The sequence below is a fragment of the Lagopus muta genome, chromosome 1 (assembly GCF_023343835.1).
Source record: "Lagopus muta isolate bLagMut1 chromosome 1, bLagMut1 primary, whole genome shotgun sequence".
NCBI lineage: Eukaryota > Metazoa > Chordata > Aves > Galliformes > Phasianidae > Lagopus > Lagopus muta.
Window position 1 is genome coordinate 12,199,158 of NC_064433.1, and position 22,874 is coordinate 12,222,031.

Sequence of the window (22,874 nt, forward strand, 5' to 3'; positions counted from 1 at the left end):
CGTGATTCTCCTCTTTTTCTCTCTCCTATCAAATGCTTCTACAACACTGCTGAGCCTTCCCTTCACAAGGCTAAACCCCAGCTCTTCCAGTAACCAACTTGCATATCACCAGATCTGCTTCAGTATGCCCAGGTCTGCCTTGGACTGGTGAGCCCAGAGAAGGGCACTACACTCTGGATGTGTTACACCAGTAAGGGAGAAGAATGATCTCCATCAGCATGCTGACAGTACTCTTCATAATCCCATCCAAACAGCTGCTGACCTGCTTTGTTACAGAGGCACAGTGACAGCTTACAATTTGTCATTCATGAAGACTGGCAAGTATTCATCTATCAGGCTGCTTTTCAGCCAATCAGTCTCCAGCCTGAACTGATGCACACTTCCTCATAGGTGCAAGATCCCAAACTTCTCTCTGCTGACCTCATAAGACCTGGCCTGTCAAGTCCTCTGGCTTAGCAGCACAACCCTCTCGTGCATCAATCACTCCTTCCAATTCTATACTATCTGCAGACTTGCTGATGTCCCATCATTAATGGGAATATTGAACAGAGACTACCCTCCAACTAGACTTCGAGCTGCTGATCACAACCCTTTGAGCACAGAAATTAAGCCAATTCTTGATTCATTTCATTCTTCATCTGTCTAGCTTGTCCTTCATTAATTTGAGTGTTAGGAAGTTAGGTTAGGCAGACAGGTGTCCAATCTTCCTAAAGCCAAGATAAACAACAACCCTAGCAACACCCTCAGCCATTATGCCAATCATTTAGTTGTAGATTAGAATGGATTCACAGAATAAACGGAGTTGGAAGGGACCTGTAAGAATCAAGTCTAAAATTCAAACCCTGTGTCTGAGAGCATAGTTCAAATGCTTCCTGATCTCTGGCAATTTGGTACCACGATTCCAGCCCTACAGAATCCATGCCAGGGCCTGACCACCCTCCTGTGAAGAACCTTTTCCTACTCCCCAGTTTGACCCTCTGACACAACACCATGCCACTCCTTAGATTCTCACTGGTATCTCAAAAGAGATCAGCACCTGCCTCTCTACTCCCTGTCATCAGGAAGACTATCAGGTTGATAAGGCACCATTTCTCATTTACCAATTGATGCCAGCTTCACCCAATATCTATTATTGTCCCTCATGTTTCAAAGTCGCATTCTTCCCAGGGTCAAGGCAAGGCTGACTGGCCTGTAGCTCCCCAGGTCCAGCTCCTTGCTTTTCTGAAACATTAGAGTGCTATCTGCTTTCTTCCAGTTCTCGAGAACACTGGTTAATCGACCTCTGCCCCATTCAGCAGACTATCTAAATTTTCCCTATCCATTTCTCTTGCTGCACATACACCTTCAGAAGTCCCTCTTGTTGCCCTTCACATTCTTTACACCTTACCAAATTCATCTCCAGATAGACTCAGACTTTCCCTGTATCCCCTTCACAGTACATTCCTGAGGCATGTGACCCTGCATCCATTCCTCGTCTGCTTCCTTTATGTACCTGAATCCTGAAGAAGAGTGCTCCAAAGGCACAATATAACTTTCAATTTCTGCAGCAGATATTCTCACTCTCAAGCTAGTGCTTATACCCAGTACTACAAGAAAACTTAGAAACAGGATTTAAGGCTGGACATGTCATCTTTCAGATGAGAGAGAAGCCCCTGTCCTTTGAGGTCTTTAAAAATCCAATCACACTTCAGAAGAGGAGTGTCACCACCAGTCTCCAGGCATATATCAATAGCTGTATGCCTATTTACATTTCCCTGCAGTTTTCGCCTCACTATATTGTAAACTCATTGCATGAGGAATATTCAGATGGTAACCTTAAATTCTTCTTAAAACTCTTGAGAGAACCAGCAGTGCCCTTGGCCAGACAGTAAACAATAAAAATATTTGTAAAAGAAACAAAAAACACATTATCACCAATCAAAACTACTCTTGTAAGGCAAAGCTACTTAAAATTGTATCTTTTGAGATGAACACTTTCAACAATTTACATTAAAGTAACATATAAGCCAGCAAAATGTTAGAAGTAAAATGAATTAAAATGAATTTTCAAAGAATGAACACTAACCAAACACTTATCAAGCAAAATGCATCAACATACCTCTTCCTTTTGAAAGGTGACTTTGGCATGTCAGCCACAGGGATCATCTGCTCTCCTGGACGCACCCACATAATGGGACCATCATCGCTGTCTTTACGACTCTCTAATTTTAAACTAGAAAGTGTTCCCCATGGCAGCGTACACTAATGGGAAATACAAGGCACAATTTTGAAGTGAATTTATATATATTACTTAAAGCAGTCTTTATCTGTCAGAGTGAACATGTTTATTAAGCAACTCAATTATCTAAGTGAACATCATAGCACAGTCACTTGATTTTACACTACCAGAGCACCGTCCCCCTTCACCCACCCTACTCCCTTCTGTCCTTACTTTTAAGAAGGGTGATTCTTCCAACATATCAAGGAATTCAGGAAAGTAATCCCCCACTTCCTCATCAACTGCTCCAACCAGGCTGATCTGTCTCATTGGGCCAGCTCTATACGTACCATGAGAGTATGTTCTTTTTACCTATAAGTAGAATATGACAGTTAAAGTTACACTGAGGTCGCTGTCACTCCAAGTCTGCAATAAACACTTTTAATCTGTGTTTACATTTTCTGATTGATAGCAAGTCCTACATAAACCCTCATTATACCTAAGATTATTAAGAATTCAATTACTACTAAGTCAGCAAAGACAGAAGAGCCCATTAAAGATGTATAACAATTGTACTTCCTATAATTCAAGCCTGAATGCAAGATTGAGTGAATGTTGTCTTTCAAGAAAACTATATTCTGAAAGCAGTAACTGTGAAAGACTATTCAAGTACAACCTAACCAGTTAAGTAATAACTAAATGTTCTTACCTTGATTACCTGATCTGCATACTTAAGTCTAACCAAATTTTTACTTTTTCTATAAGTTATGCAGCATCCTGAGTTACAGATCATTACATTCTGTGTAGTTCCTCAGCTAACCATCCTCTCCCACACAGCCACTCTGTGAGTCCATTAACTGGACTAACTCCACAGTGAAGTGAAGGCCCACAAAGGGCTGGTACAGGAAAAGAGAGAATGACAACCACTCCTTTATTTTTCGTACGCTAAGACTTCTTCCACTCTCCTCCCACTCTAAAGGCCACAGCATTCACCCCTTGCAAAAAAAAAAAACAAAAAACAACTTCTTAAAACTCAAACAGAAACACAGCATGAAGGTTGTTAGGTTGTTCTGTTTTTAAGTAATCTTATCTGCCTTGTTACATGAATAAAACACTTAAGCACAAGACTGATCAGGATCACTTCCCCTTCTGGTTTCCTATTTAACAGGCTAAACAACACAGCAGTATTATCAGATGAAATATGACCAAGATCAAAACAGAGGGAAGAGCAGATGGATTACTGCACAAACAAGTACAGCATTTCTTTTGCACTGCATCTCTACACATTCTGCATCCAAAGCAACGAAGCAAAAAAAGTGCAGCGAAAACAATGAAGCACAGCTTAATTATAGTCCTCACCCAAAACAGACTATTACAATTCCCATTAATTACAGTAGGGCAGAGGATAATTAGCAGCAACTCCAGAAAAGAGTAAGCATACAACGCAGAACAATATTGTGTCCTCCTTAGAAGCTACACTGATGTAACAAGATGCCTTTCAGAAACCGAGAGCCAAACCCTCTTCCAATCAACTCAGTCACACACACCCAGGCCACAGAGGACTGACAAACAGTACGACTCTACAGAATGTCTGAGTTAATGTGACGGCAAACCATGACAGCTGTATTGAGAAGAGCAGCATTCCCCTATTCCCCAAATCCTTAACTATACATTCCTGCAGCTCTCTTGCACTGACACAGCTGATTTTGTTACAAAACAATAACAAATTCTCATTTCTGTTGAATCTCCATCAGTCAGTCCTCAGCTGTCTGCACTGACACTAAGTGGCAGGACTCACGGGACGAAGGCACTTGGATAGGTAAGGCATACATGCTTTTCATTCATGGCTTACTGGACAGATCCATTCTGCAGCACCCAAACAACACTTCCTGAAAGTACAGACAACCATAAATGAATCAATCACAGTTCACTGATAAACCTAACATGCAAGTGGATGGGTCTTCCACTGGTATAAGTAGCTTAGCATTCTGCCACTCTAGGTCAGGACACTGAGCTGGCACTTGCATTAACATCCTTGAATTCTATTTATTTTTATCTTAAGAAAGAGATTTAAGAGGTAGGCCCAATGAATGCCTGGCCAGAAAGAACACAAATTCTGCCACTGGAGACAGAAGCTGGCAGTAAGCACTGTCTTCTGAAGTAGCTCTAGCTCTTCACTCTCTTCCACATCTTCCTGCAGCAGCACACATGCTCCATGGTTCAGAGCTGCAAGCAAGCACACAAAGACTTTCAGCTGCTCTTGAGAATCTGCTATCTCATCTCTTTCCCATGACTGGATTAGAACAGAAAAGTTCAAAGACCTTTGAAGGCCATTTAGCCCAACTGCAGGACTATAGCATCCTGAACTCTAGACTAAGGGCATGGGCTGAGTACTCTGAAGATAACTGGTCTAACTATTAAAGAAGGCATTGAGAACCTCAGCCTTAGTGGTAATGTCCCTTGTCACAGCCGACAAATGATGGAGATTCTCCTTGGTCCTCTTCCTGTTGTTAATGCACTTGTAAAAACATTTTCAATTATCTTTAACAGTGGTAGCCAGATAAGTCTTTGTTGAACTTCTGGAACAGGTTGCCCAAGGAGGTCGTGGATGCCCCATTCCTGGAGGCATTCAAAGCCAGGCTGGACGTGGCTCTGGGCAGCCTGGTCTGGTGGTTGGTGACCCTGCACACAGCAGGGGGTTGAAATTACATGATCTTCGAGGTCCTTTTCAACCCAGGCCATTCTATGATTCTATAATTCATTCTATGACTGTTTTTCTAATATCCCTTCTGCATACCCTAGCAACATCTTTGTACTCTTCCTGAGTTGGCTAGCCTTCCTTCCAAATATGGTAAACACTCTTTTTTCCACTAGAGTCTCAGCTCTAAGGACCCTGTTAAGAGCCCTCAGGCTTCTCCACATGACTTCACTTCTGCCAACTACCAGAAATGGGTAATAACCAGAGGGCCATGCCAGACCAGGGAGCTTCCTAGCAATGTCCCTGACCCAGACCCAGACTTCCCCTGTGGGTCTGGTTAGCTTATTTGGCGCTCCGTTCCCTTCAGAGGGAGCCATGTATGACAACCACCCTTCTTTCGTTCCAGGCACTGGCAGTCTTGCTGACAAGTCCCAGACAACTCTCTGGATGGATCTTCTTCAACATCCTCACTGAGCTGTCCTTCACATTGCACAGCCTCAGACCTACTGTGTAAGGGCACCTGGGAAGGTAAGCCAGGCAGGGAGAGGGCTTCCCTGCCACCCCAAGCAGAGACCCGTTTCCACTCCTCCCCATCTCTTAAGTCCCCTCCTCCTGTCCGATGACAAGAGAGTAGGAAATCCACCACTACTTGCAGAGCATCCCCCAGTGCTTTTCTTGCAGGGATAGCAGGAAGCAGCTCCACTCATTATCTCTGTCTCACTCCATCATGCTCCCTAATCCTTCAACCTCCTCCTTTAGCTGTGCCACAGACAGAGATGATCATCCCCGTCTTCACACCGCACACACGGTATGCCTCTTTCTGAACAGAAGTTTCAGGAGACACACCCCAGCATTTTTATCACAGTACAGTTCCACCAGTGTCCTTTTATGACTGCAGTCAATACTATCACTTCACATACTTCATTCACATCACAGCTGAAATCCTCAAACAACAAAGGACAGATACTCCAACTATTTAGAAGCAAGATAACCTAATATTCTGTATTCCACTGACACAAAAACCAGTGCAATAGTTGACAAAGAATTCCAACCTTCACATAAAACAATCTTGCCAAGCCAAAGTAGCTATTACACAACTCTAACTCAAGAAGAGCTTTGACAACAGTCTCAGATTCTCTCCATGTTTCCAATGCATACCTTGACAGTTTTGTTTAGTTTGTTTTTCCCTCAATACAAAATACCCCAATGAGAACAAGCAACATACAACTCATTTGGTATCTGTTGGTAACACTGTTTACAAGCAATCTTGAAAGGTAACTTTTACATGCAAAACAAATAATGCAGGCTTCTGATGTCATTCCATGTGAACTGATTCTCTGTTCAACACCATTTAATAAACAAGAACAGTTCTGCTTTGAAGACAGTAAGCTGCCACCATCCATCAAAAAAGTCTCTTGCAGAATCCTACACATTATGAGATAAACACACAATGGTACAATGTGTTTTAACAAGCTAAAAATTCTATTTTGTCATCATCTAAGACGAAAAAATACCTTATTATGGGAAAACTTGTGTAACAGCAAGCATCTACTCATAACCTTTACAGCTTTAACCAAACAAACATTCAGAAAGCTTAAAAGCAAGGTGAATTCTACCTAAAGTGAAAGCTGAAACAACTGATGTGATGCATATAACGTATAATATAAAGAATCCCTCTGACCACTGAATCAAGGCAAACACCACAATATATGAAAAAAGACAAATCTTTAGTGATAAGAAAACGAAATAGCATGCAAATACTTCAGATTTTCGTGGGAAAAAAAAAATGTTTTCAGCAAGTCCCCTCAAGTAGGAGAACAGACAAAAAGTATGTTCAAGCAAGCAGGATTTGACAAATCAGAAAGAGTGAACATCAGGAAAATCTCTCCAAAGATAAACCTGCTGAAAGAGGAGGATGGGAAAGAAAAATAAAAGATAAAGATTCCCAGAACCGTCAGAAAGAAAGGATGACCACTGACCTGAGAAGTGACTACATGAACATCAGCGTCATCACCACTGCATTCCTTCCTCTCGCACACTTACTGTTCTTTACACGACCCAAATACCCCACATCTATACCAATTAACACAGGAATATGAGACTTCCGAAGGTGCAAGGGGTCAAGTTCCATCTCTGAAGCAGTAAATCGCTTGCTGTCACAGAATGGGATTGACTGTGTAGTCCTGCACTCGTCCCTCTGGTACCATGAACTAAAACCAATCACATGGGAGCAGACAAAATTTTCAGCTGGATTAACAAACCAAATATGCTCACATGAGCTCTGAGAAACGCCACAGCTTGGCACAAGGACACACAGCTGGAAGCAAGAACAAGCACATCCTCTTTTAGCAGCAAGAGGTACTAGGCAAGCTCTGACAGCTTATACAACCACACTTCAAATGGTGCAAAACATACAGTGCTTGTCCCAAATCAGATGGGCTTCAGGATGATCATCCTCACCTCCCCTACAGTAACAAAGCAGGTAGCCAACGCAGAAAGCAAGCTGCAGCAATTCAGTGAGAACTCAAAACACGTTCTTCAAGGTGTAAGATAAACACACAACCTTATACAAACAGGTGGTGAGAGAAGCAGGACACAAACACTTATCCTAGAAGCACCTGGGGGCAGGGGGGAAATAAGCTAAGTGTTTCAGCCTAAAAAATAAAATGGCAAAAACTGAAAGTATGGATAAGCCAAAGAACAATGAAGCCAAACAAAAACAAACCTTTCCTTCAATGATAGTATAGGCATTCTCAAAGGATAGAAATAGAATCTAGCAACTGCAAACAGTGGAACCATTTCATCACAACAATATCAATATGAAAGGCCCTGCACTGTGATACTCACCAAGGATCTTTGCTTTGAACAGCATGTGCTTACCAAAGCTGCAGGTAACACAAAGCTCCAAGCCTGCTACAGGAAAGGTTCAAAACAACATCTCCAAAAGGGCTCTAAATGCACAGGATGTAATTCAAGTTGCATGAAAGCAAAAACTATACTCAGCTGTATCTACACATAATTGATTGCACATAAAAATGAAAAGAGAATTGACTCTGCAAGAGCTGCTGCTACAACAGATCATAAATTGCTCTGAAAGGCAGGATTAAGCAACCAAGAGCAATCATTTGTGAGCCACCTGAAGCAATCCTCTCATACTCCTTTACAATAGCAACATACCAGACACTGGTCTTCTTTTTAAATTCAACATCAACAAGAAGGATTGACTGAAGAGAGCGTAAAGAGGGCTCAGCAAGTGTGTATCAGTTAAGGATATAAGGATATAAGGTGTCAAACTTGGAAAACACTAAAAGAGAGGCATGTGGTGCTTGTCTTGTCTGCTACTGATAAGAATAAAAGCAATAGAGAGAGGATTAAGGTAAGAGGACAAACAAGAAAAGAAGATTGTTCACCAAATTCCCTTGGGAAGTGTGGAATCACCTGGAGATCTCAGGAAGCACATCAGATAAGGACATGTCAGATAAGGCTTCAAACACAGTCAAGCCTTGCCTTGAAGCACAGAAACTGTTTTGTATTGCTCAGGGTTTTTTCTACCCGCACAAATTATGCTTTTTCTCCAACCAGGCTGAAGAACGGGGAGAAAAAAAAAAAAATAAAAAATCAACCCAGTAAGCACTGCTACAATTGAACATGAAGCCTGAGCTGAGATTCTAGCAGGATACAAAGTCTGCATCTGCCCAGCACAAGGACACAATCACAGCTTCAAAATGTTAGTGCTGTCGAGGCACATTGCTTAACAAGCTGATCTCAAGTGACATGAGCTCCAAGCAGGTGGTAAAAGCTGATCGTTCAGGAGCATTCTTAATAATGCTCCTAAGAACTTGACAAGATTCAAAGCTATCAGGTAAATGATGCAGCTATCAGTCTACAGGGATGAAGGAATCCAGGGATGGACACCCAAGCTAATTCCATTTTGTCTAGATACAGTCATCAAGCCTCAATCAAGAAATGATTCACAAAAGAACTGTTATATTAACAACAAAAAAAATTTACTTAGCAGTGCTTAAGTACAGACCTGAGATGGGTGACGTACAACACTCCAGTTTCTTTCTCTCCAAAATTTAACAGCTCACTCTGATGAGACAGAACCAATCCCAACTCAAACCTACTGCAGCTGTCTCACAAGCTTCACCCCATTTCTCCCAACAAGAGAAAATACATCACTTCTATCCAACACAGGGGAAAAAGGAATTGATAAAACGGGGTTGAAGCTCACTGAGTGGTACTGAAAGAATCCAGCAGAGGAAGAAAAAATTAAAGTCACCTCCGATACAACACTCCAATACCTCTGCTCCAGGCTTAACTCATTCCTCCTTCTCTGGACCATTCTTTTCATACCACTTTGGTGGTACGAAGTATATTTGCTAAATCAATGTCAGGTTTGTCAGAATGGTTACACACATCACAAAGAGGTCTCAAAAACAACCAAAGAACTTCACCTACTGATGTTGGCCTCACTTCTGTGTTTTAGTTTAAACAGTGCAACAGCTGAGTTTAATACTGAACACTTTTAATGCTAAAGAAGGTTGAGACAGATATTCAAAGCAAACCAGACACACTGAGCTCCTACCTGGGCATCAGAAACGCACTCACCTTTGCACACGCAGCTCAGAGCACCGCATAACACACGAGTACAGAGCTTTTGCAATGCAGGAAGAGAAACTACATTTAAAATTTCAAGGCAATACAGAACAACAACAACCTCTTCAAGTTCAACAAAAAATTCAGCACAAAGGGAAAATAGTGTCGAACTGCACCCAAAAAAGTAACAGGTTATGTAATCATTCAGTACTTTTTTGAAAATTAAGACACAGAAAACTGAAAAGAAAAAAAGAGGTGGACACTAACAAGTGAGATTCATGCAACAGAAGTACAGCTAGAGGTCAAAAACCACAACTCACAGCCCTCAGATCTGAAAAGGCCCTCTGACACCTGTGGAAGGTGAGCCCTGTGGCACAGTACCACTATGACTGCTATGCCCTCAAACTCCTTCCCAAAAACCTTTGATACTGGCTCCAGTCAGAAAAGAAACACTGAGCTAGGAAACCTAAGCTGCAGCAAGTCACCTGGTAACATGGAGAACGTATGCAGACAGAAGAAGATTTTAAAATAACAGCAGTAAGGAAAAACAGAATCAATAGCTAGTCAACCAAGGTACTGACCACTGTATTCCAGATACGAGTAATGCTGTGTAAAAGACCACATGAAGAAGTCTGGCGCACACATATACACATCATTTATACACATGGCACCTCTTATGCGAGCAAAACTGTAATAGGAGCCCAGCAGTCTGACACACAACCAAATCCTGACAAGTGATAAAAAGCTACAAAAGATTGCTGAAAAATAGAGAAAACAAAAGGAAGACAGCAGAACTAAGCCTCTAGACAAGTGAAATGTAGGTTTGATGACTACAAAGTCAATGAATGATTTAAACGCTGCAATGTAAAGTTTAGCTTCTTTCATCTACTACGTTTTCTGTTCTTCCTTCACTTACAGTAGAGTAGGGAAACGATCTCAAAAGCAGTGACCACAGAACTGATTCAGCTGCGGATATTGGATATTACTGTTGTCACATCAAATTAACCAGTAACAGTTCCATTGCAATTCACAGAAATCAAGTCCAGGCATTTCTTAAGTATGTTTTTAAGATGGATAACAGCACACAGTTATGTTTCCATTAATGCTGCCCAAGAGAATACATACACAGATTCAGCTTCCTCATGTGAAATGGCATCAGACAGAACAGCTCTGGGGAGCTCCCATAAGGTATCATGTACACAGAATCATTGCTTTGTTGGTGAAACTCAGAACATTTTAGTGGATTTACAGAACATTCACATTGTGTAGCAGTGGATGGGTTTTTTGTTTGTTTCTTTTCTTTAAACCAGGGCTGCAAGCATTCCCTTGCAGCAACAATTCAGTTCTATACACACTTGCAGGTGACCTGCATGACTTTTCTCAGCAGTGCTCCACACAAATATTTAAGTAGTAGAAACAAAAGCGTATCTTTTTAAATCAAACAGTGTGACTCACATTTGAACTCCTCATAACAGTCTAAATAAGGCTAACATAGTTAATAGGTGTCCCAAATAACATTTAATATTCACAAATAGGAATCTATTTCTAAGCAACTTAAACAGTTAACTGTGAACTAAAGTCAATACAGACAGAAAAATTGGACTAAGTGTCCTCATAATAGTATCAGGTTATCTCTAACAGCTTTACACAATACTCTCATTACCAAGGTTGCAATCTAGGAAAGCACTTTTTTTCCTAAACTTACAGGACCTGAAATACATTACTGTTGCATACAGACTATTCATATCATTTACAGCAAGTTTATAAATAGCAAGGTGGTGTTTAACCTGTAGTGACTGCTATGAGACTATACAGTCATCTCTCCCTGAAAATGAAAACAGAAAGAAATTGATTCAGAAGATGCCTGCCATTTTGCCACACAGCTTAACTGCTTTCAAGGGAATACAACTAACTGAGGGCAAACGCAACCAGGAAGGATCAAATTAATAGCTCTATGAACCACTGTCAAGTTCTCCTTTATGAACAGATTTAGAAGTCTCAAACTACATATGAAATTCCTTAACTGTTCCCTACAAAGGTTTTACGTGTAACGTTTGTCTGATGTATTAAAGTACTTCAGTTTTTATGAAGAAGCTCATATAGAAAAGCTACAGTTTAGATGCCCAGAGAGCTGCAGCTAAGTCATTTTAGCCCTCAGAAACTCAGTTAGGCTTCAGACAGTGACAAATCCAAAGAAACCTACGACCACGTGCATGCAAACATTTCCCCTCCCACACAAAATGCAACTTTTCCTCAGTTAATAAGCTCCTTAGCACTGAAGAACTAACAAAGAACAACCTTGCTTCCAGTCTTGTTTCATTCACTCAGCACAGCTAAATGGTGACTGTATTCTAAGAAAATCCATTTCACAGTTGTTTGAAACCATTACATGACTTTAGAAAGTAAAATATATAACCTCTTACCTGAGCATGAAAATTTGACATAGTCGTTGTCTCTATATCTTTCTTTCCCAAAATCTCCATTTTCACTGGTGAATTGGGAAAATTAAATGAAAAGTAGTCTAAAAAGTCAGGTAAATATGTAGCTGCCCCATGAACAATACCCATTACATAGTAAGCTGCACAGTTTTCATTTTCACTAAAAACCAGACCCACAAACTCTTCTGCAAATCTCTCCATCTCCACAGGAGATAAGTGGGAGAGTTCATTACTGTAGGCATGGATAACTGATGCACCTCCGTTAGGCTGGTGCTCAATATGAATCAGCTGTTTGAACTCCAATGTGTCCAACCTTTTGAGTTTATTTTGAACCCGTGGCTCCTTTAACGAGACAAATGGAAACTCACTGTTCTCTGGTATCTTGGACTCACAGTCCTTCTTGGGATCCATATTTTTCCCATTGAAATCCTTAAGATGATCATCTATGATGCCTTTGGCTTCCTGATCCTCAACATCAGAAACCAGTCCTGAGCAGATAGTCTGAATGGATTTGCTGTACATTTTTGGACGCTTCCTCTTCTCATTCTCTTTATGTTTCTTTTTCTTTTTCTTCTTAACCTTTTTTATCTGTAGCTCTTCTGCGTTCATTTTTGGTTTCTCCTTCCCAGCTGTCAAAAGAAAAAAAGACCTTGTAAGCACCTTCAGATAGAGAACACTTATCAGAGATCAGGATTAAGTTATCAAAGCATTCAACAAGGCACACATCCCAAAATGTGGATCTTAATGAAAATGACTATTAGGGACAGGCGCAAGGATCAGGCTACAACTGTTGATTAACATAAAGGAGAACAAAAACAACTTACAGCAAAAAAGAAAAAAGATTTCCAGGGCTACTCTCGTAACTGGCCACAGACCACAGCCACACTGTCTAAGTGCTCTTCACCAACTTCTAAACCAGAAAGTTCAGATCAATTACACAACAGCTGTCCATAAACGTTGCCAAACAAGAGATTTACAGTCAATGAATATCAACCATCAGCAAGCTGCTTACAAATGTTGCTATGACCTACCTTGTCAGATGGCTTTACATGGCATTCTTCCAGAAACAAAATAGAACGTTGTTGAAATACATGTGGAAACACCAAAAACCTGACCATACGCTTTTTTGTTTTGTTTTGTTTTTAAAAAGAGACCTCATAACCTTACATAATATGCAAGCTAAATTGAAAATAAGATGTAAGGGCACATCTGTGCATGTAAGTAGTCATTAGTAGACACTGTGTTCAAGCAATATTGAAGATAAATGCCTCCTCTGTAAGCGTTGTTCTTCCAGTGCTTGGGGGAGAGGTGCCAAGGGCTGGAATAAATGAGATAAGCCAAAGACTTCTAGACTTCAGGGCAGTCTAACAAAGCAGTTGATACAATCTCATATCATGATTTCATAGAATCAAATTACTAACCACGTCACACTCACAATCAGCGACTCCAAATAAGCATGTTCAGACACAGAAGTTTAGAGAAATCTTGCAATGAAATGCACAATTTCTAAGTAACCTCAAATTTACAAATGTTTGGTAGCATACTAATTTTCAAGGCAGCCTCTACTGCTGTGTTTCAGCAGACTAATTTAATTTTGCAATCCTCAGTTCAAGTAATTCACAAAGCAGTCCTTACAAAAGTAAAAAGATCACAACTTCTGGTGAATAGAATCACACATTCTTGCTGGTAATTAAAAGGTTTGGGACTGGAATTTATGCAGATATTGGAAAGAAGCAGCAGCAATTAAGCCACTTGCCTCTGAGTTTCTTGAGGTTTGCAACAGCAGTTACAAATGCCTCCGGGACTTCTGAAGCGCAGGCAGCAAGCTCGTTATCTCCCTATCTTCTATTTTCTCATCTTGTAGTGGGAAGAAGTGCCCTGAGGTCACTTGCTGCTTACTTAGCCTAAACAAGGAAGTGGGCTCCGGGATTTCTTAACTTAATCCACACAGTTAAGAGCTACAAAGACTCCCATCTAAATCTGATTTAATGTAGCAAACTACGAGCACAATCTCATTTTTAGCTAACCACATTCAATTGTCAGAAGGCACAGGATCCTCATGAAAATCTGTCCTTCCATTAGGCTAAACTTAATGTAAAAACAGCACAGACCTTTGTAATAGTACTGCTTCATCTGGTAGATACAAGTCACTATTTCTTCGTTAACATTTTCTGCCACAGCACTTCTAAAATCTTTTAGCATGGGAAGACCAGGAAGGAAAGATACACGTGCAAGCAGCTACCTAATCCTTACAGGAGTAACCAATAACTCATCAAGGATGCCAAGGTACCTGAGGGAAACATCATCACCTGACAAAAATCAACTGCCACCCACATTATGGTACTGGACTGGTGTCATTATGGCACTAGTTTCATGTGAGGAAAATAAAAATAACTCGGTGGCTTATGACAAAAGGACAGTTCCATATTACAGACCATAAAATCTCAACCCAAACCTCAGAACGCAGACTACAGAATTAGGCATTCTCCCTCCTGATTGTCAACACACCAGAAGAGAGTATCCAAAAAACTGCAGTATCCAAAAAATTGCACCACTCTAAACCTGAACATTCATTGCTATACTGAAGGATACTTCAAGTCCAACACTTTCAAACAGTATGGCCATCTGCATATATAACATATGGAATTTGAGTGCTGAATGCAGTAGCAAGGTAGAGCTAGAGATAGCTCTAGAGATAGCAGGGGTTACCTGCCAACCTGTTTCTCTTGCTTTCAGGCAGAGCCCACATCCTTCCAGGGACCAGCAACTCAGATCCAGAACTTGATGTAGGCCAGGAAAGGGATGGGAGTTATGCTCATCAGGGTTACAATCAGTGGCAACCAAACACAACATAATCTGAAGTTAAAGCAAGAAGCCACTTGCTATGTGTTCTCTTATATTTTAATACATCTACAGTCATTAAACGAACCCCTCAGACCAAAGATTAGTACTCATATGTCCTAGCTGAACATCAGCAATTAGATGACTTTAAATTACTACTAATTGCAACATATGCTATTTGTACAGCTTGTGAACCTGTATTTGCACAAAACTATCTCAAAAATTGCCAACTTCAATTTCTACAGCATACAGACAGAAGAAAGACTACCCGATTTTCACTCTGCCCCATTCTCTGTCTTTGGCTGCATCTCCTGAGAAGCCTTTTCAAGTAACAACCAATTTAATTCAATGCCTTCTGCAAAGTGCCATGGTTGACTTTTTTTCTTTTTGAACACATCACCAAATACATTTCAGAGGCAGCTCAATGAATGAGTGACAAAATAGAAACTTTTCAGGTTACAAAACAGCACTTAATGAGGTAAGCAAGGTCTTAACAGCAGTGGTGCTTTTAAAACACACTAAAAGCAAACACTGATTTAACAATACACAGTTAGATAGCTTGAATGTAATCCAGTACATTAATAAACTACCGAACTTAAGAACTTGGTCTGAATGTATCCAAAAAGGTCTGCAGTCAACCCAGATGTAAAAACAAGTTTAGTTAACTTGGTTTACACCTACTTAAGTACTCTAAACCTTCTTAAGAGGGATTAAGGCATTTTTGACACAAAGAACATCTATCACTTCCTGGGTTTGTTTTCATACCATCTCCACGAAGCTTTCAGAAGGAAAGAAAACAGCTAACCACAGAACTTTTCTTTTAAACCTGGTAACCAACACAACTGCCTTTCCAGCGTCAGGGAGATTTTCTGTTCACTTGGAGTACAAGCACAATATAGACTGGGCTGTGGGGTTTTGTTTTGTTTTGTTTTTGGGGGGGGGGGGGGGTAGAGGGAGTTATTTGGCTAGGGTTTGGGGTTGTTTGTTTGTTTTTTTGCAAGTTTTTTAGTTGGTTGCTTGTTGGCGTTGTTCATTTGTTTTACTTTTGCTCACAGATTGCAAGAGTTTTTCTTATACATATCAAGTACTGAATGTTCATCTGTACACGCTTACCCAGGTAACATGATTGTACAAAAATACCCAGCCAAATAAATACTTGCTGGCAACCCCTCATCTCCAAACACCTCTCTCCCACAGATCTTTTACTGAAGCCATTTTCAACTCCAAGGTAACTGAAAACCAAGAGAGCAACAGCCACAGAAAGATCAAACAGCTGTAATAAAAGCCCACCAGAACAACTATGATGGGAAGTAACAGAGCTGCCTGAACTGCTGCTTGAGCTATGGAGAGAGAGAAATGAAAACGGCCGTCTCCACCCTTGGGAGACAATGTATGAATGCTCTCTTCAAGATTAACAATGCCAATTTCCTGCCAATGGACAGGAAAAAGACCTTGAGACACAAAAGTCACAAGAAAGGACTTCAGGTAGGACTCTAAATAATAGCAGAATGAAACACAACTGAAAAAATTACATACCAACATCTCTAAAGGCACTTCAAGCAGAAAATGAAAGACAGCCTTACTTGAAAAGCTGGTTTGTCATTTTGAGCCTCCCTCAAATTCACACAGGCTTAAGCTACTGCCTACACAAGACTGCAATTCTGCTAAGAGCTCTATTTTCATACTGGCAGCAATGATGTACTCAGGAAACATTATTTTTAGAGTATGCACCAGTCTGATATTCCGGATGTCATATTTCTCAGAGAAAGATTTTTGTATTATAAACACAATACTGGCAGATGAGAAAAATGTCAGATTCTCAGTTATTTGTTCAGCCTTCAAATATGGATGCACGACACAGCTGAGCATGGCTCATGGCCATGGATAAGCGGAGCCCAATTCCCACTCATCTCTCTCCCACAGCTCCTGGCACACAGTTCCACAGCACCTCCTCCTTGTACTGACTGATGCTCATCTGATTGCAAAACAAACCGACTTAACGGTTCAGCAGAAAACTATTTGCTTGTCTGCTGCTACATCAGTGAACAGAACTGCTTCCTGGCATTGCCTGACAGGAGCTAAAGCACCGAAAAAAAAAGTGTCAGCGTGCAGAGGAAAGGAGCAGCAGAACCAGCTCCTGCCAGTAGCAGTCTAATCTGCTGAGGTAGGCTGCCCACCCCCCACCCTGCCTTCACCTGCCCACTCCAGGCCCCAAAAGAGGCTGACTTAAGTGGAAGAAACCCTGTACACACAATACTGCCTTAACACACACACACAAACTAAGAACAAGTTCCCAGCAAACCTCACTGCAAAGACTCAGATTTTTAAGTCTTCCTTTTTTTTTTTTTTTTTCAGTTGCACATTAAAGTGTAATATCTTAGCTGAAAATTCCTTCAGCTACTACAGCACACACATCCACTAACTGTGCATATCCTTCAAACTGCCTTGACATCCACTTAGACCCAACTTTAGAGTACTTGCATTCAATTATTATAGCACACAGCTGACATTTTCCTGAGGAATACAAACACCAAATGGAAAGCAATGACTTCTAGTAGTAGTATTCTTCAGCAAAACCTGAACAGAACTCCAAAGAAGAATGTGGCATTCTTTTAGCCTCAGGCTTCTGCTCTGCTGAACTTACACACTCTGAAGTAGGTGTTTATAGCTGCTCAGAAGTTGCCAAGACTTGAACAATGAGAGGAATCAGTTTGCTGAAATACCACAATTCCTATCAGCAATGCCCAATACAGTGCTTCCATCTTCTTCTGTATTATCTGTAGAGAGGAGCAGAACCACACCCATTCAGTCACTCCACTGCTGCATATATATATATGTGCTGTAAAGCAAAATGCACTGCCTTTTCCAAAACCTACAGTGCTGCTTTGACACTTGGAGAAAGGTTGCCATAAAGAAAAGAAGAGCTACATACACGCAGCGTCTCTTTCCTAGGACGCCAGGGAAGTTGTCTCATAGCAGACAGTCTAGAATTTGGTGAAAATGTAAGAAAGCCATCCAAAAGGCAAAATAAAGATCTCAACACTAACGCTGACATAGCCAAACTAGCTTTGGTTTAAGCAGTATGAATGCAGCCCTTGATGCAAGCTCATTTATTTCACGTCTCAGCTAATTACTACTGAGGCAGTAACACAACCCAAAGCTTTCAAAACACCTGTTTCAGTCCTCTGTAGCAATCACAACATACATGTACATAACACGTATACGTAGAACTGCAGGAGTCCAGCATCAACCAAGCTATGAGACATTCTGAATTGCATGACAACATCCTGTCCCTGTACTCCGAGATGCATTAACAAGCACCTGTGAACAAGGCATTTTTTCCACTGCATGATTCAGAAACATAAACACAGATGAAGATTGTGACTTCTTTCTTAAAAAAGCTCCTTTCTTAAGGTGAGTCAGAACTCCTGTAGGACTCCAGGAACAAACAACAACAGGGAAGAAATACTCAGCGCCCCTCAGTGTTTAGAGAACCCTTCCCCCTGAGCTGGTGTTAAGAAGCAGACTGAGCTCATACTTCCCTGGGGTACAAAAGACCAAAGAAAAATACATTTTAATGCCGTGTTACTGCTTGGCTAACAATATCCTCATGACTAGAGTTATAGAACTTGAACTGTATTTGTCAAGGAATGAATACAGATTTCCATTCTTCACGTGCTGCTCATGCATGCATATACTCAGCAATAGCACAACTCCCTCTGGACGATTTTTAACCATCTTCTATGCAAATCAGGCCTAATACACCGCAAATATCAGACAATGAGCACTAACCCAGAGGAGGGCAACAAAACTGGTGAGGGGTCTGGAGCACAAGTCTTGTGAGGAGCAGCTGAGGGAGCTGCGACTGTTCAGGGTGGAGAAGAGGAGGCTCAGGGGAGACTACAACTTCCTGAAGGGAGGCTGTGGTGAGGAGGGGTTTGGCCCCTTCCCCAAGGCAACAAACAGGACATGAGGAAATGGCTGCAAGTTGCACCAGAGGAGGTTTACGTTGGATATAAGGAAGAACTTTTTCTCTCAGAGGGTGGTCAGGCACTGGAATGGCTGCCCAGGGAGGTGGTGGAGTCGTTGTCCCTGGCAGTGTTCAAGAGGTGCCTGGATGAGGAGCTAGAGATATGGCTCAGTTTGTTGTGATGGGAGGACAGTTCAACTAGATGATCTTGTAGGTCCTTTCCAACCTTGTGATTCTATGAATCCACCACAAATACCTGCATGGAAGTTTCTCTCTCAAGGTTGGTTAAAAACTTATTTACTGCAGTGCCACATTATCCCTGGCACACGCAGAGCAAGATCTACTGGCTGGACTGAGATCCAAAACTTTGGAATTCTACAAATATTCCAGTGCACCATTATTATTACATAGTACTATGTTGTTGTTTAAAATGACAACAAACAGCCTCAACTTTGGTAACTGCAGATTAGTTCCTTCCAAATGCACTTACTTGTGTAAGTAAAAAGAACTCCACAGTTACCTACAGTACTTTGCTTTGTCCGCAGACTTACTTCATTGAACATTACAAGTTCGCAGAAGCCACAGAGTTCTTATTTCATCCAATTGTTTCAACTCTGAGGTTACAGCCCTCAAAATTATTGGCTGAGTAGGGAGCACTTCAGAAGTTTCAGAAGACATCAATAATAATGCTAAGTTACTCCTTTAACCCTGCAGCCTTCCAGCAGCAGTCAGCAAGGAATAACCATTTGTAACTGCAGGCAGCCACTGGTCAGTTCTCACTTCCCTGCTTTGGGAGAACTCATTCACCAAAACTACAGAGCATTTGGTGGGAGGCCACACAAAGGAAAAAAACATCAGCAAAGAGTCTCAACAGGGACCATTTTTTCCATATTTTTTTCCAATTCAACTCAAAGACAGAAACACTGAATCTTTTTACTCCTCATTTTAGGAGGCACAAAAAGTATGAATCAGCTGCTGGTATAGTACTTGTTCTGCAGCTTAACATTAGCCTGGGTACTCCTGTCAGCAGCTGCAAAACATTACTTAAGTCTTTGGTGCTGTACCAACCATCTCTTACTGCAGCACCATCAAGAAATTCTGCCTTCTACTCTCCAGTAGGGGGACAGGTAAGAAATACACTCATTAATGGTCTTTCTTTTCCTCCCACAGTCCCATGTGGCTAGTCAGGCATACGGCTCAAGCACATTATGCCATTCTCACTGCAACTCAAACTGAAGGTACTGACATACAGGAATCAAGATTCAGCTCCGTTCCACCTCTTCAGACTGTGTCTTCAAAGAATAAGCACAGAAACTCCACTTTGAGCCAGAAAGATGAATTACCCCTTGTGTTCCAGAGAGTTTAAGCTTCATAGCCACAGGCAACAAAAAAATAGCACAGAACAGGAGTAGCCAAGACCCCTTTCACTGACCCATAAATAAATAAAACACGCAGTCCTAGAGAGCAGGAGTGTTATTGGAAGTACTGCCACTTAAAATAGAAAAATGAGAACAACAAAAATCACCGCTGCCAATAATGATACAGTTCTGTACAACTTCACATGTGGATTTTAAAAATCCATTATGGAGTGGGAAGTGTTGATTTCATTATCTTCAGCCAATGAAGCCTTCTACTTCAAGAAGCACACATACAGGCCTCCTTCACCCTGCTGGAAAAAGCACACTTTCAAAGCAGGCAGAGTAAACCATACCAAACCTCTTAAAGACTTTGGTCAGTCCAGAGAAAAAAATATTTTAATTAATCTATGACATAAAAATTATAATCACAGTGGCTGAGGTTGACAGGAAGCTCTGTGCCCTTCTGCCCAACCCCTGTCCCAGCAGGGACACACAGAGCAGAGTGCACAGGGCCACAGCCAGGCACCTTCTGGACATCTTCAAGGAGATCCGTAGCCTCTGGACGGCTGTGCCAGTGCTCAGCCCTCTGCACAGCACAGCAGTGCTGCCTGGGGTTCAGAGGGCACCTCCTGTATTTCAATTTGTGCCCACTGCCTCGTGTGCCAGCACTGGGCACCACTGACAAGAGCCCAGCTCCAGCCCCTTTGTACCCTCCCTTCAGGTACTTATGGGTCCCCCTGAGCCTCCTCTGCCCCTGGCTGTGCAGGCCAAGATCCCTCAGCCCCTCCTCAGAGGTGCTCCAGTCCCATTAGTCTTTATAGCCCTACATTGGGTTCTCTCCAGTAGCTCCAGAAAGGAAGCCAACTTCACACATACCAAACGTTTATCTTTTGCCCTGTGATTGTATTGTGTGCATCCACTCTGCCTGGAATCACCTAGCAAGTTAACCAAAACAATTTACTAGCAATAACAGCCTGAGGGCAGAAGCACTGATCTCAAAGGAAGAGCTTTCCATAGGTATGACAGCGCTGCAATTCTCTTGCAAATCTTGCCTCTGAGTTCCTTGTATTTGAAATAGAATCATTGAAAACATTCAGATTACTTCACAGTGATACATGTGCACATTATACCCACAGCCTACCATCACATGCCTATGATTCGTACTTACGTCCTTCAGACAAATTATTTGGATATTTTTCAAAGAAATTACACAAAGAACTTGTCAGCTTGCACAGGTTTCACAGGCAGCAGTGTGGGGTTTGGGTTGTTTTTTTCTGGTGGATTTTTTCTCCCCTCCTTCAGTGCCAGAGCAGCTTTCCTCTTCCTCCTGCTGGCAGCTGCTGCCATGATGTCACCTGTACCACAGCAAGGCTCACCCAAGTCCAGCACTATTGGATCCACTCAGGGTCTCAGCAATCCATGCCAACTGAAGGCATTAGCTAAGCAGGAGTAGCACAGGCAGCAACAACTTCAGCAGTAGAAACAAGGCAGTCAGGTAAAGAGGAGGGGAGGAACAAAGAGCAAGTGGAAATGAAGATGTCTGCATAAAACTTCGTAACAGCAATCTACTGGAAACGCAAGGTAAGCACATGTGTTATCTCTGAAAAATGTCTGAGGCCCACAGGAATGAAAGCTCTGCTCTCAGATGATCTCATCACACGTACCATACCTGTTATTTTAAGTGTCTTACTCTGCATGCATCTATTTTACAGGTAGAAGTTGGCAACTTGCTGCACACAGTCTGTGGGGGGCTGCACCTCCTGTGCTCTTACCTCAGCATCTTCCATCCCCATCCGCTCAAGTGTATTAAATAAGGAAAACACTTGAGGATTTGTAGAGGAACACAAAGACCAAATATAGCAAGTGGGGAAAAAGCACGCAGTATGACTCAGATGGAGGTTGCATGCATACAGATTTTATAATCACTTCTGTGCAGAACCCATCTATAAAAAAAAAAATCTAGAAGGTTCATAAGAAAGTACAATTAAATGTAATTCCAAAACAAAAAAAAGCTCTCAAAAATAATTTGTACATACAGACTTCAATACCAGTAAGATAAGTATGTTTATTCTCAGCTCTTCCCTGTATTCTGTCATTCTGTGAGCCAACACATTTAACCTTGTAGACACACACTGACAATTTCTCCTACTGCATTTTTAGAAATAAAAAATATCAGGAAAATAGGGCTGACTTTTTGTTTTGCTTTAAAAGGAAAAAAAGATGATACTGTTTACAAATGAGCCTTTTTCTTTTTCCCCTCTTCTTCTCGCAGGTCCTCCAGTAGCCTTTAACCAGGTCATCACAGCAATGTAAAAATTCCTTACAAAAATATTTCAATTTTCTTTTTTTTTTTTTTTTTCCCCAACCATGCAGATTTTTGGAAGTGCACAATTAAATTGCTTATATTTCTTTAACATTAAACAATATGCTTTTGCTAGGTTTTCTTCTTTTCCAAAAAACACAGGTCTTTCTTCCAAATAGAAAACTAGAGAGAAGCAGCAGCAGCAACTACATGGTCTTGTTCTGCAGAAAACACACTTGCTAGTGAAAACGATGACAGAAAAAAAAAAAAAAGCATTTAGCCCCAGATGCATACAAAAGCCACCAGGCTCACTGAAAGAGAAAATGTTTCCTTTAGAAAGTCAGGAGCTGAAAAAAAAAGAAAGAAAAAAAAAAAAAAAAAAACCTTTCAGAGTTGTCCTCCAAACTAGGGCAAGTTGCTTTCAACAGAAACAGCAACACAAATTCAGGCAGATGAACAGCCCACATCCTT

General features: G+C 41.3%; 1 protein-coding gene across 2 annotated transcripts in view; it reads right to left on the reverse strand.

Moving 5' to 3' along the window:
• Positions 1-22,874, reverse strand: part of RSBN1L (round spermatid basic protein 1 like) — a 47,144-nt gene that overhangs the window by 9,316 nt on the left and 14,954 nt on the right. Inside the window, exons 3-6 of one of the 2 annotated variants that reach the window (XM_048949689.1) lie at positions 12,301-12,561; positions 11,918-11,982; positions 2,432-2,569; positions 2,099-2,241 (exon numbers count right to left, since the gene is read on the reverse strand). In XM_048949689.1, coding sequence (XP_048805646.1) covers positions 2,099-2,241; positions 2,432-2,569; positions 11,918-11,982; positions 12,301-12,561 — 607 coding nt within the window. Of the gene's footprint in view, positions 1-2,098; positions 2,242-2,431; positions 2,570-11,917; positions 12,562-22,874 lie in introns of both variants that reach the window. The other variant, XM_048949679.1, reaches the window with a different exon arrangement.